The sequence below is a fragment of the Eschscholzia californica genome, unplaced genomic scaffold, assembly GCF_041429995.1.
Source record: "Eschscholzia californica isolate CP2 unplaced genomic scaffold, dmEscCali1.0.p SCAF_5, whole genome shotgun sequence".
In the NCBI taxonomy this organism is placed as follows: Eukaryota; Viridiplantae; Streptophyta; class Magnoliopsida; order Ranunculales; family Papaveraceae; genus Eschscholzia; species Eschscholzia californica.
Genome location: NW_028238472.1, coordinates 27,778,291 through 27,798,043, shown reverse-complemented (window position 1 = coordinate 27,798,043; position 19,753 = coordinate 27,778,291). Strand labels below are relative to the sequence as shown.

The 19,753-nt window shown below is 38.3% G+C and overlaps 1 protein-coding gene across 1 annotated transcript; it reads left to right on the top strand.

The window, feature by feature from the left end:
* Window positions 1-9,552: 9,552 nt before the first annotated feature.
* On the top strand, window positions 9,553-10,166 carry LOC147538079 (uncharacterized). Its single transcript, XM_086642945.1, has 2 exons — window positions 9,553-10,091; window positions 10,160-10,166. The coding sequence occupies exons 1-2, from the start codon at window positions 9,553-9,555 to the stop codon at window positions 10,164-10,166; spliced, it is 546 nt and encodes a 181-aa protein (XP_086499071.1).
* The last annotated feature ends 9,587 nt before the right edge of the window (window positions 10,167-19,753 follow it).

The following is a 19,753-nucleotide window of genomic DNA, read 5'->3' as shown; positions in this document are numbered from 1 at the left end:
AGGCTGAGTTCTAAATGGAGAAGATGATGATGGTCGCTATGGGGAACTCATAAATTTGTTAAGGGGAGATCGGCTGCACTTTAACTACTCATATTTTTCGACGACTCGAACCACATAAAAAAAAGGGGGATTCTCTCATCATCTTCTTGTCATTTCTTATTCATTCACCATGTTTAGCTAACTTTAGTGTGTCGATTATATGGGATGAAATGTGATGAATTTGCGATTATGTTTTATATGATTTGATGTTTTGATTCTGAATTAATGTTTGTTTGATTCGATTATCGTCTCGATCGTATTTTCATGTGTCTTGTCAAGCACTTCGCATAGTTAATAGACGAAACGAAGTATTCGATCTCGATCGTAGTCTAAGTCATAATTTCATGTGTCTAGTCATGCACTTCACATACTTTGGCGACTAGACAATACCCTCGATGACTCAGGTTTAACCGATTATGACGTTTGTTTGACTAAGTATGATCTCCGAATATACGTAGTACTTAGAGACATCTACTTTAGAAGCCTCGATTATACTTTGGAACATTAGATCGGACTACACATTGTCGTAGGTTTATCATTTCGGATTCCCGGTTCGACACCTCTCTCATTTATTTGTTGCCTCACGACTCTTGTTCCTCCGACACTTCTCTCGAATCTCTCTCTCCCATTTTACTTATATTATTTTGTTAGTTTTCCTTGCTTTCTTGTTTTGTTACTCATTCCATCTAAACCCCCCCTCCCCTCCCCCATTTATCTTTGTTCCTTTCCTTTTTAGTCTAAGTTAGCTAGTGATACCTAGACCAGCGAACGAGACTCTTTCATTATCCGAATCACCTTCCTATCCTTGGATTGACTCTGGTTTTACCGGTTACTACTTGATACCTCTGTTGGGGTGTGCAACCTTTTCGGGTGCATCACTCATCATTCGAACCAAGGTTATCTCTAACATTGTCGTTTAGACCACATTAACATGAAACGCATGCATAAGCTTCATGCAAATGGACTTCTGGGTTCTTATGATTTAGAATCATACGATACATGCGAATCATGCTTAATGGAGAAAATGACACGATCACCCTTCAAAGGGAAAGGTGACTGAGTTAGTGAACCATTAGGACTGATACATATAGATGTATGCGGACCTATAAGTACACTGTCGAGAGGAAACTGTGGACACTTTATCACGTTCCTAACGATTTCACTATATATGGTTACATATATCTAATGAAGCATAAGTCGAAATCGTTTGATATGTTTAAACAATTTCAGAATGAGTTAGAGAATCAACTTGGCAAGAAAACAAAAGCCATTCGATTGGATTGAGGTGGTGAATATTTGAGTCAAGAGTTTGAGGATCATCTTAGGGATTGCGGGATGGTATTCCAACGACGCCATATGAGTTATGGATTGGAAAGGTTCCAAAGCTGTCTTTTCTCAAAGTCTGGGGTTGCGATGTTTATGTAAAGCCTTTACAAGGAGTTAAACTAGCACCCAAATCAGACAAATGTCTCTTTGTGGGTTATTCAAAAGAGACTAGGGGCTATTACTTCTACAACCCATCAGAGAACAAAGTGTTTGATGCTCGTGATGCTGTCTTCCTTGAAAAGAAATTCCTTTCCAAGAAGACAAGTGGGAGAAATATAGAAATCGAAGAAATTTGATTTGAGCAACAAACTGACACTAATGTACCGATGTCAGAAGTCGCAATTCCCACCTATTTAGAGTCGATGGTTGGGGAAAGAGAGGAAGACAACCGATGTCAGAAGTCGCAATTATATTCGCAAGAGAACCCTCAAGGAGTTGAGAATGTCCCACCTGTTGTTCAACCTCCACGTTGGTCATCAAGCCTAACTGAATTATCTCCACGAACATATCAGTTGTTAATCGAGGATAATGAACCTAGCACCTACAAAGAAGCTGTGACAAGCCCGAACTCCGAAAAATGGCTTGGAGCCATGAAATCCGAAATGGAATCTATGTCAGAGAATCAAGTTTGGAACTTGGTTGATTTGCCCGATGGAGTCACACCCATTGGATGCAAATGGATTTTGAAGATGAAAACAGACAAGGATGGAAACGTTAACGTTTTCAAAGCTAGACTCGTGGCAAAAGGTTACAAACAGATTCATGGTATAAACTATGATGAAACCTTTTCCACTATTGCGATGCTTAAATCCATTCGGATTATTCTAGCAATTGCAGCTCATTATGATTATGAGATCTGGCAAATGGATGTCAAAACCACCTTCTCAAAACGGAAATCTGGAAGAGGATGTGTACATGACATAACCTGAAAGGTTTGTAGACACACAAAGATGCTGGAAAAGTTTGCAAGCTTCAAAGATCCATTTATGGATAGAAGTAAGCAAGCAGGAGCTGGAATCTTCGTTTCGACGAAAAATGAAAGAGTTTGGTTTTCTGTAGAACGAAGAAGAATTCTTGTGTTTATAAGAAGGTTAGTGGGAGCGACCTAGTTTTCTTGGTCCTGTATGTAGATGACATACTGCTCATTAGGAACAACATTCCGATGTTAGGATCAGTAAATAAAGACTGGTTATGGAAGTGTTTCTCAATAAAGGACCTAGGAGATGCAGAATACATTTTGGGCATTAAGATCTATAGATATAGATCGAAGAGGATGATTAGACTCAATCAAGAAACTTATATAAATAAGATTCTTGGGAGATTCCACATGAAAGGCTCTAAGAGAGGATTTCTACCCATGACGCATGGTACGGTGCTTTGCAAGACTCAAAGTCCTGTGAGGGTAAGAATTTGCGGGTCAAGAAGTCAGCGGAGACCGGGTCGTTGACCGGAAGTCGTGAAGGAAATGTCCTTCGACCAAGGTGAAAATGCGAACAATTTTTCAGATAGGACAATTGATGTGGAAGATCATCAAATCCGATTGATTTAGGGATCGTAGAGTTGTAGCTAGAGACCAACTACGATCGTTGAATTACGAAGTAATTCGCGGCTAACTTCGATCGGATCCTACAATGGGTTACACATAAGAGGGTCAAATTAATCTAGGATATGACTAGTGGGAGTGAGATATAACAATGGGAATGTCCCATAAACATATCTCATAGGCCTAAAAAGGAATTAGGCAAAGATAGTACAAAAAGGCCAAAAACAGGGTTTTTGGGCCTTAGCCGATTCGGACACTTCTACGGCTCGGATTGGGCTGAAATTTTGAAGGGTGATTTATTACATATCCAGTAGTATGCATGCAAAATTTCGTGGTGTTTGGACACCTCCTTATTAGGGAATTGAGAAAATATCATTAGATGCTATTTTCGACTATTTCCTTAAAATCTTATTCTAAAGGGTGTTTTAGGAAACCTTTGAGGAGGTGTGATGAGTCATGAAAATGCCTCATTTGAATCTCTGAATTTGGGTTAGTTAGTCCAGTTCGAGCGGTTATTCTTATGATTTGTTTGATTTTCTTTCTCAGGTCTCATTTACGGAGTTCGATGCGAAAACATCGTGATAAAGACCTACTTGAGGGGCATTTTGGTCATTTTAATGACAAGAGTATTCTGGTCAATATTAGTGCTCATGTGAAACTAGAATTCAAGACGAACTCGTGGGCAAAAACGGAAGTGAAATCGGAATCCGGATGCGAAAACTGAGATGGTCAAAGTTTTGGTCCAAGTTGGTTGACTTAAGAGCATCCTGAGACACGTGGCGCAGATTGAATGGTGAACCCGGAGCAATCTGTACATGAACGGTATTCTTTCGGTATTCACTTGGGGCACGCGGGATAATTTAGGGACTGTGACTGGTGGATGATTCGGTGTATGAGGAAGACTAACTCTCGGTACTCCATATCCCATCCGACGGATCTTAAACGACGCGCGAGCGGATCAGCAACCAGGTGGGCGTTGCTTCATTTTTTTTTTATGGACCTTGGTGTAGCGAAATTATGCCAAGGCATAAGTCAGCAGTAACCGCGTTTCCTATTTTGTGGGATTCATTCTTTCTCTCTCTCTCTCTAACGTGAATAGAAACCAGATAAAAGAGAGAAACTATTCTCTTAATTGGTTTGGATTTTCTTCTACAATAGAGATGGGTGATTTAAATAGTAAGAGGGAGAATCCCGGCTTCTTAGGAACTGTTTAAAAACAGTTTAGAGAGAGAGAGATGGATCGGGAATCGAATCCAAAACAGAAAGGAGAACTCGGATTCGACAGAGAGGGAGATTGGATTTGTTTTCTTTTGGGTCTATAAAACAGGAGAACAACAGGGAGCTAATGGAGACTTTTATTTACAGAGAAAGAGAGACAGTAGAGAGAGAGGGAGACAGAGAGTTACAGTAGAGAGAGAGAGAACCGAGAGCTTAGAATTTCTGATTTTTTTGCTTCTCTTCTTGTAATCTGAAGTTTCTTAGTGAGAGAGAGAGAGAGATTACAGAGGAAGAGAGAAAGTTAGAGAGAGAGACAGAGAGATATGATAGAGAGAGAGACTCGGTTGTATTAAAGGATTACTTTTATTTTGTATTCAATTTTCCTTTTTATTCTGTTTTCTTGGTGAGAGAGAGATAGAATAGATAAAGCTAAAGAGATTACAGAGAGTTATAAGTAGAAAGAAAGAAAGAAACAGGAAGTTAAAGAGAGAAAGAAAGTTGAAGAAGATGAGAAAATAAATTTCCCAGAGGGAAACCATTTCCGGGAAGACGAGAAAATCGTTTTCCCAGAGGGTGCGTTTGGCAAATTTCCGGGAAAAACAGAAGGAAATCAATTCCTTAGGCTCTGTTTGGTGGGAAAATCGCAGAAAAGTTAAGTTTCTTTCTTCTTTTTCTTATATTACTTCAAATATTTATCGTTTCTAGCATGAGTAGCTAAGTCTTTTATATCTAGGGTTTTAGATGAAGTCATAATAATTATTTTAACGATAAATTTATTAAAGTTTTTACCATTTTAACGATAAAATCTTCCGGGTTTTTAGACCGTTTATGGACTAAAACCTGAGTTATATAAAGAACTCTCTAATTAGATCAAAATTAAATTGTCGTTAGAATTATTAGGAAGACGGATTCGAAAACCCTAGGTTCCCTTTTTCTGAAAACCGACTTATTTCTTTATTTATTTTTTAGTTTTATATTTTATTTCTATTTTACCACCATCAAACCAATTTTAAATCTCGATAGTTTTAAGGTTAGAATTTAGTTTAACTTAGTCTCTGAGGAACGAACCGGTCTTACCGGAACTATTACTTGACGCCCGTATACTTGCGGGTGGAGACCTTTTAGGGTAACCTTTTAGGCACATCAAGGTGTATTATCATTAGGGTTCTATATAAACACTTTTAGGGAAGATAATAAGGTGTGGAATTTCTCTCTAAGCTTTCTTACTCTACCATATCAAGTAGAGAGGAGAAAGTGAGCTAATTCCTATTAACTATCTATCTAGTCAAGAAGAAAGGAATTCTTCTTCCAACCACCATTGATGTGCTAGCTAAACAACAAGGTCGGAGATCAAGTTGATTGCTCGTGTCCCAAGTAGAGGAGCTACGCTTGAAACTCTTGGTCTTCTCATAAGCAATTGGAAAGGTTCGAGGGAAAACTAGCGAATAAGGTATTTATCTTTCTAGCTTTACTTAGTATTATTATGGGCTTATGCATGTGATCCTGGGAATACTAGTGTAGACATTAGATGTCTTATTTCCGCTATAAACACTAGTAGAAGGGTGTAAAACCCAACAGTGGCGTCAGAGCCTCTTGCAATTAGCAATCTTATCTAAGTTTTGGACCAATTTCATGCTTTTCTAGATAGATTATTGTGTTTAAAAGTGTTTTGAACACAAAATTTTGATTAATTTTGAATAAGATTCAAGTATTTGTCAAAAGATTTCAAAATTTGTTCTTGAAAAGAGTTTCAAAACCTAAAATTTTGATCCAAATTGGTTTGATTAAAAGAGTTGTTTTAAGTTTTTGGAAACATGTGAAAAACAAAATTTGGAAATTTTAGAATTGTTCTAAAAAGAATTTGAGATATTTTAGAAGTGTTTCAAATTTTGGAAATAACAATTCAGAATTGCAAAAAAAAAAAAAAAAAAAAATTGGAAATTATTGAGTTTTTAGAAACTCAATAGTTCCGGCCAGGAAGCTTCCTGGCCGGACCAGCAGCCTGGAAGACGCGTCCCAGACTGCTGGTGGACGCATCTGGAGACGCGTCCATCTGACGCGTCCGGTAGCTCTCAACCAGACGCGTCTTGGAGACGCGTCAGGGAGGTCTGAGACACCTAGTGTTGGTCCGGTCCAGCACCAGATGTGTCTAGGGCGCGTCTTGTGCATGGACTAGTGCCCTGGCTCCGGCCAGGACGAGATCAGGCCTAAAGGCCTCGGCCAGGACATGCCGGCCCTATAGGCCGTGCCATGTCCGGACCTTGTCCGAGCCCTTTTTGGGCTTAGGACGGGACTTGTCTAGGACTTGTCCCGAGCTTTTTCAAGGCTTTTCGGACCACGAAAAGGGACTATCATTCGAGTGGGAGTTTTATCCAAATTTTCTCCCGATTCCAATCCAAATATTCCGGAAATTAACCCGGGCCATTCAAGGTTCAAACAGAATTTCTCTTTAAAATGGGATTTTAAAATCAAACCAAGACGCTGATGGGCCTAGAAAGTTTCCTAAATATGTCACCACCCGCAAGTATACGGGCGTCAAGTAATAGTTCCTGTAAGACCGGTTTGTTCCTTAGAGACTAAGTCAATCTATTCTGACTCCTATAACTAATTTGGATTTTCTTCGGTGTAAGATGTTGTGGTGCGAAAAATAATAAATAATTCAAAATGACGGGAAAATAAAGTGTACAGAGAAGTTCTATGTGGAGAAAGTCTAGGGTTTCGGAATCCACCTAAATATGCGTAAACTATTGCCTAATCAGTGACAACTCGATCTTCTATAACTCAAGGAGAGACAATTCTATCATCCTCGGAAAATACGACTTTCTAGAACAAAATATAATGTATTGATTTCAAAAATAAATATTCAAGCGATAATCTAACTATTAACTATCAAATCCTAAGCATGAGACATTAAAGACACTTAGTCTAAACATGAATCATCAAAATATAAGTATAGTTAATGAAAAAAATATCATGAATTTAAATGAGAGAAATCAATTTTTCATTTAAAAGTACTTCGAAGATCTTTGGTACGAGTTGAAAAAGTCAGACATTTACGCGATACTAAGTTTCATCCTAACCCTAGATTGATAGGTTAGTTACTCATGGTGAGAGATGGAAGTTTAATTATATAAAATGTGGGAGAAAAGTGGGAAAAAGTTGGATTTCTTACTGATGTTGCAACCAAACAGGGCCTTAAGGAAATATTATCCAGCAGGTGGGAAAATATTTTTCCCGATGAACCAAACAGAGCCTTAAGGAAATCGATTTTCTCGTCTTCCTGGAAACGATTTCTCTGTGGTACAATAAATTTCCCACCGAATTTCTCGTCTTCCCCAACTCTTTTTCTCTCTCTAACTTTCTGAAAACTCTCTCCCTCTCTTTCTAAACTCTTCCTTTTTCTCTCTATAACTTAATATACCGAAAAGAAAAAAGCTATAACAATTAAAATAATCAAAATTTTTCTCTCTCTCTCTTCAACAGCTCTCTCTGTTTCTCTCCATATCTCTCCACTTCTCTCTTTGTTTCTTTCTGTCCCTTACAATTCTTTCTCTCTCTCTCTTAAATAATCTTTCTCTCACTAAAAGATTACAAACAGAAGAAGAAGAAAGATAGTTGATGTTGGTCTTGTTAGTATTTTTCAATACTAATGATTATGTGGACTTAATATGAGGTTTATAATATATAATATGTTGGCTATTTCGATTGAGGGTCCTTGGTGGTCTAATTAATTATTATGTGGACCTATTTAATATCAGTTATATTGTGTGAGGGGCATATTCTAGATATGCATTGTGTAGAGCCCTTGAGTATTATTACTAAAGAATGATGGGCTCTTTAGTAATAATTTGGGTAACTTCCAATAACTGGTTGGGAGTTCCGACCATAAATGGGCAAATCCCTGAACCAGAGAGAAATCCCTCTGATTTTGTTCTCTTCCCATTAAGACAAAATTACTACAGAGATCTCTCTAGGTTTAGAAGATTTTGCTTCATCATCATCATCATCATGGCTTCTAATGATTCAGGTTAGTAAATCATTTAAATTTCATCTCTCTGTTCATCAAATATGACTCCTGGATTTCATTGTTTAGACTTGATAATATATTTGATTCTTGTTTATAATGATGAAATATCCCAACAAGTGGTATCAGAGCCACTATTTGTATGAATTTTGAGATGATTTTATGTGTTCTGTTCACCATGTTTGTGATGTTTAAGATAATTCGTGAGAAACTGTTTTACGTTTAGATTATCCCTAAATCTGTTAGTTTCTGTGAATATTTGGGAGATCTAATATTTTATAGAACAACTACCTTTATTTTAAATAATAAAGATCTTGAATGTTATCTTCTGTGATTCGGTTGATTTAGAGAGGAATAATAGAAATCGTAGTTATTTTTCCCCTATTCCTCTCCCCTAATCTCTCTGTTTGAATATTTGGGTACTTGAGAGATATTTGGGTAGATAATATTCTTATAAATTCTCTGATGATTATTACTTCTGTAGAGAAAATTAAGTATTAGATACTGTTAATTTGGTTTAATGATTCTGTCAAGTGATTTAGGGACACATAAATACTTGATTAATTATTTTTTGTCTCCCCTAATATAAAATTATATTATGTTAATAACTTTTAATAGAGATTCCGCTATATAGTATCCCTCCCTCATGGAATTATGAATCAAAATTATTTTGGATACAATAACATTTTTTAATACTTTTGATTCCAAATATTTAGGTATATGTTTGGTTGATTATTATGGATGTTTAACAAAATTTGGGTGGAATTTCAAAAATGTCTCTGTTTTATACATATATTTGAAATTCTTTATTTGATTATCATGAATTGACATTTGTTATACATGAAATATATTGATATATGTTGATACATATTGATAACCATTGTACATAAGGTTAGGCTATTAATTTAATCTTGTATCAAAATATTATTATTTTATTTTGACAAGAACTTAGATAGTTATTGCACTGATTATGACATTGAACTGACATGTCACCAAAGTGACCCCTGTTGGGTAAAATGTCATAGTTGATGCAGATAAACATGTCTTAGTCCATGTGAAGTGATCGGCCCAAAGGAAGGTCACTTTTACCGGTCTCAGGGATGCCTTAAATTGCCTTATGACGAGGGTATGTGGTATACTTAGTTGTCATGCGAATATTATGTCGGTCCAAAGAAAGGCATAATATTTGGCAGATCTTGTACCAATATCCGAGAGTATCACTAGTATGTTACTATCTCTGTCCAAAGACTAGGTAGTAATGTTACACTTGATATCTTGAAATGGGCCCACAAATTGCAACTTTTGTTGTTTTCAATTGTTGTTAATTTTTGTCTGATGTAATTTGAACTCTAATTGAGCATATATGTATTTTGTTATTCTTTATTTTATAGTATCTACAAACATGAACAACATTCCTGTGCTTAACGGCACAAATTTCAAGAAATGGAAAAAGCACGTGATGATTGTGTTTGGTTGTATGGATCTAGATGTTGCTCTCAGGACTGACCGCCCAGCACCTCTGACAGACTTAAGTAACTCTGAACAGAGGGTCGCTTTTGAAAAATGGGAAAGGTCTGACCGTATGAGCTTAATGATCATGCAAAACTCAATTCCGGACTCAATAAGCAGTGGCTTGACTGAGACGAGTGCTAAGGAGTTCCTTAAGCAACTTTATGATCGCTTCACAGCGAGTGAGAAGGTGGAGATAGGCACTGCATTAACAAAGATTGTCACCATGCGGTACAAAGGAAAGGGGAACATAAGAGAGTACATTATGGAGAAGTCTAATCTGGTTTCCAAACTCAGGGAACTCAGATTGGAACTATCAGATGACATCCTTGTTCATTTGATCCTCATTTCACTTCCTGCTCAGTATAACACACTGAAGATCTCTTACAATACTCAGAAGGATAAATGGAGTTTGAATGAGCTTATAGCACAGTGTGTTCAGGAAGAAGAGAGGATCAATCGGGAGATGTCTGAAAGTGCTCACTTAGCCTCGACCTCAGGAGGTAAGAAGTTTGCTAAGCGAAACAAAACTAAAGGTAAAGCAACTGCAGTGGGTGGAACATCACAGACTAAAGCAAAAGAAATACAGGTCTCAGGACCTTCCTGTTTCTTTTGTAAAAAGACTGGTCATGTGAAGAAGGATTGTTCAAAATTCGCCGCTTGGCGTGCTAAGAAGGGTATATTTCTGAACTTTGTTTGTTCTGAAGTTAATTTAGCTATTGTACCAAGTGACACATGGTGGATAGATACAGGAGCTACTACTCACATTAGTGTCACTATGCAGGATTGTCTCCACTACCGAACGCCGTCTGATGGTGAAAGATACATCTTCGTGGGCGATGGAACTATGGTTAAAGTGGAAAGCTATTGGTGTTTTTAGAATTCAATTATGTACTGATTTTTATCTGTATTTAGAAAATACTTTTGTTGTACCGTCATTTAGACGGAACTTAATTTCTGTTTCTTGTCTGGACAAATCTGGTTTTACTTGTTCATTTGGAAATGGATTATTTAGTATTTCTCTAAAGTCTGATATTGTTGGTACTGGTAACTTAATTGATAAATTGTATCTATTAAACACCATAAAGTCTAATTGTGATGAAAATTTACATATTAACACTTTGGGTACAAAGGGAAGATTAGATAATGAGAATTCCAGCATATTGTGGCACAAACGATTAGGTCACATCTCTCAGGAGAGAATCAAGAGACTTGTGTCTGAAGGAATTCTTGACTCCCTTAACGATTCTGAATATAAAATTTGCATAGAATGTGTTAAGGGCAAACAAACAAACAAACGAGGTAAAGGCGCATATAGAACTACTCAACCGTTGGAACTAATACATACAGATATATGTGGTCCATTTCCTAAGGCATCATCGAATGGACAACGTTATTTTATTAGTTTCATCGATGATTACTCGCGCTATGGATACCTTTACCTTATCCAGGAGAAATCAGAATCACTGGACAAGTTTCAAATCTTCAAAGCTGAAGTTGAAAACCAACTCGGCAAGAAGATTAAAGCTGTCAAATCTGACCGTGGAGGTGAATACTACGACAGATACGACGGTTCAGGAGAACAACGTCCAGGACCATTCGCCCAATATTTGAGTGAGTGTGGTATAGTCCCTCAATACACCATGCCGGGAACTCCAAGTCAAAATGGTGTAGCTGAGAGACGAAACCGTACCCTCAAAGACATGGTACGTAGCATGATTAGTCATTCTTATTTACCAGAGTCACTATAGGGCGATGCCCTAAAAACTGCAGTTTATATATTGAATAGAGTACCAAGTAAAGCAATAGCTAAAACCCCTTACGAGTTATGGACAGGCAAGAAACCTAATATTAGGCACTTGCATGTTTGGGGTTGTCCAGCTGAGGCTAGGCCTTACAAGCCTAACAAAAGGAAACTGGACTCGAGGACAATTAGTTGTTATTTTGTTGGTTACTCTGAAAGATCGAGGGGTTATAAATTTTATGATCCCTCAAACAAGGCATTCTTCGAAACAGGGAACGCTAAGTTCATTGAGGATGTTGATTACAGTGGGAGTAGTCAAAATAAAGGAATTGTATTTGAGGAGGAGTATGCAAATACTTCTCCTATAGTCACTACTGACAATGATCAAGTCATAGTACCTCTCATTGTTCAGCCCGTGAATCAAAGTATTTCATCAAATACAATCATATAGACTAATCCTGTAGTAGATGAGGAACCCTTCCCTATACAAGCTGGACAAGCACCTTTGGAAACAGAGGAAGTAACTGTGGAAGTCCCAAATCAACAACCTCAAGTTGAGGAGCCACTTAGAAGATCCACTCGAGAAAGAAGAAAGGCAATTTCTGATGATTACATTGTCTATCTTAATGAGCACGAATATGACTTAGGATTGGAAAACGATCCAACTTCTCTTAATGAAGTCAAAACGAGCTCAAATTGTGAAAAGTGGATTGAGGCCATGAAGGAAGAGTTAAAGTCTATGGCTAACAACGATGTTTGGGATCTTGTCGAGTTACCTAAAGGGGCGAGGCCAATTGGTTGCAAATGGATTTTTAAAACCAAAAGAGACTCAAAAGGTAACGTTGAAAGATATAAAGCACGTCTTGTCGCTAAAGGCTTTACACAGAAGGAAGGAGTAGACTTCAAAGAGACATTCTCGCCAGTCTCTACGAAGGATTCTCTAAGGATTATCATGGCTCTGGTAGCTCATTATGATTTGGAGCTTCACCAAATGGACGTAAAAACAGCGTTTCTTAATGGAAACATTGAAGAAACCATATATATGATACAACCTGATAATTTTGAGTCGAGTAGCTCGAAACAACTTGTATGTAAGTTAAAGAAGTCCATTTATGGCTTAAAGCAGGCGTCCCGACAATGGTACCGGAAATTTGATGAGGTTATTACCTCCTTTGGCTTTAAGGAAAATATCATTGATCAGTGCATATATCTAAAGATGAGTGGGAGCAAATTCATTATCCTGGTGTTGTATGTAGATGATATTCTACTAGCAAGCAGTGATATAGGCATGTTGCATGAAACTAAGGTATTTCTTTCAAATAATTTTGAAATGAAAGCCCTTGGAAATGCTTCATTTGTTTTGGGTATTCAGACAGACCGAGATCGCTCAAAAGGCATCCTCAGTCTTTCTCAAAAGGCTTATATCGATAAAGTTCTCCAACGCTTTGGCATGGAAAAGTGTTCACCAGGAGACACACCTGTGGCAAAAGGTGATAAATTTAGTTTGCTCCAATGTCCAAAATTGAATCTTGAGAAGAAGGAAATGGAGACGATCCCATACTCGTCTGCAGTTGGGAGTCTTATGTATGCACAGGTCTGTACACGTCCAGATTTGGCCTTTATTGTAGGAATGTTGGGCAGATATCTGAGTAACCCAGGTCTAGATCATTGGAAGGCCGTAAAGCGGGTTATGAGATATTTACAGAGGACGAAGGATTACAAGCTCACCTTCAGGAGAAACGATCACCTAGAGATCGTAGGATACTCCGATTCAGATTTTGCTGGATGTATTGATAGTAGAAAATCAACATCCGGATACATTTACATGATGGCTGGAGGAGCTATTTCTTGGAAAAGTGTTAAGCAAACTCTTATAGCCTCTTCAACCATGGAAGCAGAGTTCATAGCTTGCTTTGAAGCATCTAATCATGCTATATGGCTTCGAAATTTTGTCTCTAACTTGAAATTGGTCGATAATATTGAACGACCAATGAAGATTTATTGTGACAATAAGGCAGCCGAGTTGTACTCAAAGAACAACAGAAGTTCTTCGAAGTTTAAGTACATCGACATAAAGTATCTTGCGGTAAAAGATCGAGTTCAGAGTGGTTTAGTGTGCATTGAGCACATTGAGACAAGCTCCAATATAGCTGACCCGTTCACTAAAGGTTTACCGCCTAAAGTGTTTTGTGAACATGTGGTCCGTATGGGGATTCTAGGACCCCTTGATATTATTGATTAGTGGGAGTTTATATATTCATTTTATTGGATCCTTCAGTTTATGTTCTTTGAACTTAACGGTATTTTGTATTAATCTTGTACAAGCTTTAAGTTTTAATAAAAGTATGTATTTCATCTCAATATTCTGAACTTCAGTACTACAACTTTCTATTGAGGAATCATTTGGAGAAAGTTGGACTCTGTGGAGTCGCTGGATTAGTTGGAAATAGGCATGTATAGATCACATAACATGTAATTTCCAAGCTACACATCCACACTTGATCTATGTTGTTAATTACGTTAGTAATGTGACCATTAAAGGTCTAGTCATGAACAAATGCGACGAACGCCGTTTTGATCCTTTGCTAATGTGATTAATGAACCAGATTGGACGTGATATTTCTAAGCTCAGAAATAACCTTTTATGCGCGCACTAAAGTTTTTCGTATTATATAATTCAGAATCATATGAAGTCCAAGTGGGAGATTGTTAGTATTTTTCAATACTAATGATTATGTGGACTTAATATGAGGTTTATAATATATAATATGTTGGCTATTTCGATTGAGGGTCCTTGGTGGTCTAATTAATTATTATGTGGACCTATTTAATATCAGTTATATTGTGTGGGGGGCATATTCTAGATATGCATTGTGTAGAGCCCTTGAGTATTATTACTAAAGAATGATGGGCTCTTTAGTAATAATTTGGGTAACTTCCAATAACTGGTTGGGAGTTCCGACCATAAATGGGCAAATCCCTAAACCAGAGAGAAATCCCTCTGATTTTGTTCTCTTCCCATTAAGACAAAATTACTACAGAGATCTCTCTAGGTTTAGAAGATTTTGCTTCATCATCATCATCATGGCTTCTAATGATTCAGGTTAGTAAATCATTTAAATTTCATCTCTCTGTTCATCAAATATGACTCCTGGATTTCATTGTTTAGACTTGATAATATATTTGATTCTTGTTTATAATGATGAAATATCCCAACAGGTCTTAGTCACTATTCTATCCGTGAGGAGATGATCCTTAACCCTCTATTGTCCCTCTGTTTTATACCAAATAGAAGAGAAAATCTCCAGTAAGCTCTCTCAATCAATCTCCCCAACTATCACTTTCCATCTCTCTCTACGTTCTCTCTGAAATTTCTATATCCGAGAAGTCTTTTGTGATTTCTCCATATATTCCGCTTCAAATCATTCCATCAATCCTTGATTATATCTCTTTCCATCTCTGTTCCTCTTTCCTTCTCTGCCAATCTTTCTCTTTTAAGACTAAGAGATTTTATTTCTAATTCAAATACCTTCTCTGTTTATCTCCATTTCGATCTCTCCCAAATTACCTTCCCTATTTACCTGTACTAAGAACAGAAGAATAAAGAAATACGTGAGAAAGGATAAAGGAAGAGAAGATTCTCCCCAAATCTGGCGCCCACTGGTACTGGTCACGTGAAAGCTGGAAAAGAGATGATTTTGTGTGGCACGGAGCAGGTTAAGAAAGTACTTCGCGCGTCCAGGAATAGGTGATCGATAACTCAGATCAGCAGCCGTCAAATCACGTAAGACTAAGATAGTATAAAGCCTCGCGTCACATGGAATCGGTTTCTGAAGAGGATCCAATTGTAATCCTTGCATCCCACCAACTGTCCCGCAAGTGTCTCGACTATTTCAAATTGGCGTCAGATTCCAACCCTTCAACCCATTGGATTAATACCACGTGTCTTCCATCTAATATTTGGTCAACTGTCTTTGACCCGATCTTTGACTTGTTATAGTTTTACCCTCCGGACTTCGATTCGACTCTCGTTTTCTCCTACGGACTCGTCATGGACCCCACTTCTCATCCGAGCACCAACATTGGTTAAGATTTCCAGGACCAGCAAATGACCAAAATGCCCTCAAGTGTTTCTTTCTTCCGATTTTATCCGTTTTCCGCGCTCAACTGCTTAGAAGACACCTGGACAAGAGAAACAAACAATTCATGAGAGTAACGGCTCGAAATGGCTAACTAACCCAAGTTAAGAGATTCAGATGGGACATTTTCATGTCTCATCAGACGCACCATTAGTCTAATCCTTTGATGTAGACTTAAGGTTCGTACATGACATATGGATGTCGACAAGAGTATCTCCCGGATATACATGCATATATAATTGTTAGCCTTGAAATATATTATATGATTGCATGTGATGTGAATGCGGAAACTAGTATGGCCATAGAATTTATTTTTTATTCTTGTTTTAAGCACGGATGGGTGCATAATTTGTAATAATTTTAATTTCAAGTTTACACAATCGGCGAATCGTTTGAGTCTTGTAATTGGAGTTTAGGGTTTATGAGTCCATTGAAGAAACTCAAGGAGGAAATCCAAAGGCGAGCGGCAGAAATCAATGGAGGTTCAAAGATGGAGATATAGACGAACTAAAAGGCAAAACAAGAAGCAAACCAAAGGAGATTAGATGTTCTAGGTTAGGGGACATATTAGGATCCATATGTGCTTGATTTACTTTCTCGCTCGCATTTACTTACTTTTTACGCTTTATGTCGTGGATGTTAGTTAGGCTAATTAGTTCACTAAAACAAACGCCAGACTAGCGTAAAAGTCCCTAAAAGTAACTTTGAGTATAGTGCTTATCCAAATTAAGACACTCCTTGCGCCCTTGTTCGAGGAAGGTGGGTCGGCCTTCGCAGAGTACCTCTCTACCTTGGGACATTGCAGGTAGGCCTATAGAAGAGGCCTACATGTCTAAATTGTTCTACTCAACGAGATCAGCAAGAGAGTCTTGGATACTCGAGGCAAAAGGATGGATTTTACACTAAACATGTAATCCATCAACCGAGAATCATATGGTATGATCAGTGAAAGTGTTCACTCACCTAAATCAATGGGAATTAAGGGCAGGGCCCTAGTCCGCTTAATCCTTGAGAGATGGGATCTCGGAATCGCATTATTCATCTAGGGACACGTTTTATCTTGAATAATGTGGCAAAAACTTAGGACTTTTTGCAAAAATTATCGAATGTAATACTTAGCAAAATCCTTTTTCTGTTTCATGTAGTTTTACCATGGCGAAAATCAATCTTTTCAACCTATGTTCAATCCTCGATGAGGACAAATTGAACATGGATAACTTCCTTGATTGGGAAAAGAGATTGAGAACTGTTCTCAACTCTACAAATAAAGAAAGCGTACTGGATACCCCTATTCCAAGGATAACTGCGAACTCAAAGGTTGAGGAACAAAAGCAGGCCAAAAGTATCCGGATGAAATCAGTTTCAGTAACTTGCCTTATGTTGGCCACCATGGAGCCTAATCTTTAAAAGAGATTCAGGAAAATGGATGCGCACACAATCATCCGTCGATTAAGGGACATGTTCTGAAAAAAAATCACGGTTGAGGAAGTACGGGACTTCCAAGGCAATCCGGAGTGGCATTGGAATGTTTGAATCAAAGAAAGAACTTCAACTGATTCAGAAGAACAAAGGGAAGAAGGAAGGAACTCACGGTTCCGACCAAGGTATCTATGTTATCGAAGTTAACATAGCAAATACATTTGATTCTCAATCCTGGGTATTCAATACCGGATGTGGTGCCCATATCATTTTTGATGTGCAAGGCCTTAAGGGAATCAAGTATTTATCTGCAAGGGAGCTTGTTCTACGAGTAGCAAATAGAGTGATGTGACACGAAAATGTCACATTTGGAGAGCCTAACTTAGACTAATTAGTCCTTATCGAGTGTTATCAATAATATTTTATGTGTTTTTCTTGTTAGGTATCATTTTTGGAGATAAACATGTAAATCGGAATAAAGGGAACGAATTGTCACTATCATTTCATGTGTCGAAAAGGAGAGAAAAGGACTTCAAGCAAATCAAATGACAAGAGGAGTTAATGACGAGTCCGACGGCGAAAACGGAATTCAATTCGGAGTTCGAACGGGGAAGATGTGAAAGATAGAAGCTAAGGTCTTTTCTTGAAGGCACCCCCCTTTGGTTTTAAATGTAGAGACAAGATGAAGGCACTCGCTTAGTTTCTAAACCAAGCCCAAAGCCCACACAAGCCCAAAGAAGATGACAAGGAAAAATCTTGGAGGCACCCTCTTTATGGTTCAAAGTAAAGTCTGAGTCAAACATTGACTAGGGTTTTGAGTCAAAAAGAAAGGATCACAAGTAGTAAAGAAAAGCTACTATTCATCATCTTCAACCTTGGAAAGGAGGCAAGAGAGGAGAGAGAGAAAGAGGCAAGAGGGTTAGGGTTCTTCATCACCAAGTAGAGCTTGAGAGAGAGAAAAAGAGAAGAAGGAGAAGGAGGAGTGCCGGCCAAGCCAAGGCCGGCCTTGGCCGGCAGCAGCTCGAGCTGCTCGAGAAAGCATGGCAGCCGGCACGGGACTGCAAGCACGACAGGAGCAGCCCTCAAGTTCGGGACGCTGCTGCAGGCGCGACCTGCACTGCTGTGCGCGAACAGCAGCTACCGGAGCATGAGGAAGCTTCCACAGCAGCTACCGGAGCATGAGGAAGCTTCCACAGCAGCAAGGACGCGTCCACGGGAAGCTTCACATGCTCCGGGATGCATCTGCAGGCGCGCACAAGGCCGGACAGCACCTCATTTGCCCGGATCTCACCATTTGGCCGGATTTCTTCTTGTCTTTGGCCGGAGTTTTCTAGGGTTTCCGGCCATCTTCTTGGTCGGAAACCTTAGGGCTTTTGCTCCCCATCATCTTGGCTAGCTTCCCATGTAGTTTGATTTGATTTTGGACAAGAAATTTCTAGAGAGAGAAAGCTAGGGTTAGCTTTAATGGAGGTTGTGTTCTAAATGGAGAAGATGATGGTGGTCGCTATGGGGAACCCATAATTTGCTAAGGGGAGATCGGCTGCACCTTAAAGACTCATATTTTCCGACGGTCTTAGCCTCGAACTACATCGAAAAAGGGGGATTCTCTCATCATCTTCCTTCCATTTCTTATTTAATCACCATGTTTAGCTAACTTTAGTGTGTCGATTATATGAGATGAAATGTGATGAATTCGTGATTATGTTTAATATGATTTGATGTTCTGATTATAAATTGATGTTCATACATTTCGATTATCGTTTTGATCGTATTTTCATGTGTCTTGTCAAGCACTTCGCATAGTTAATAGACGAAACGAAGTATTCGATATCGATCGTAGTCTAAGTCATATTTTCATGTGTCTTGTCATGCACTTCACATAGTTAGGCGACTAGACAACACTTTCGTTGACTCGGGATTAACCGATTTAGACGTTTGTTTGACTAAGTATGATCTCCGGATATACGTAGTACTTAGAGACATCTACTTTAGGAGTCGAATATCGATTTTACCTTGACACATTAAATCGGACTACACATAGTCGTAGGTTTATCATTATGGATTCCCGGACTTCGACACCTCTCTCACTTATTTATTGCCCGAATCGAGTCTTACCGTCTCCCGACTCTTGTTCCTCCGACTCTTCTCTCGAATCTCTCTCGCCCGTTTACTTTTATTGTTTAGTTTAGTTTATTTTACTTGTTTGCTTTATTCTCTTATCACCTTATTCGATCAAACCCCCATTTATCTTTGTTTCTTTTCCTTTTTAGTCTAAGTTAGTTAGTGATATCTAGACCGGCGAACGAGACCCTTTCGATATCCAAACTACCTTCCTATCCTTGGATCGATCCCGGCTTTGCCGGAATACTACTTGATACCTCCGATTGGGTGTGTAAACTTTTCGGGTGCATCAAGTTTTTGGCGCCGCTGCCGGGGATAGGTTTAGTAGTTTGGATAGCATTAGTTGTTTTGTTCATTAGTTTAGTGTTATTTGCTTCTTAGACGTCTTTATTTTATTTTGTACTTTCTTAATATCTTTTTCTTTTAGGTATCATTACTAGAAAAGAGCCAAAAGTGACATAAAGGCGAAGGAAAAGGAAGGAATCGAGAAACTTAAGAAGAAAGGCGAACGAAACGAGAGGAGCACTCGATAGTATCGCATTCTATCTCATCCTTTTTACTTTGTGTGATTGTTTAGTTCTATAAGTACTTGTTTCCATTTTTGCGATTGTGTGTTAATACCCTTGAACATTGTGAGATCATGGCAAGTTGGTCATTTGATGAGAATGACC

Excerpts from the sequence above, each read along its gene's own strand:
- LOC147538079 (XM_086642945.1), top strand. The coding sequence starts at position 9,553 with ATGAACAACATTCCTGTGCTTAACGGCACAAATTTCAAGAAATGGAAA.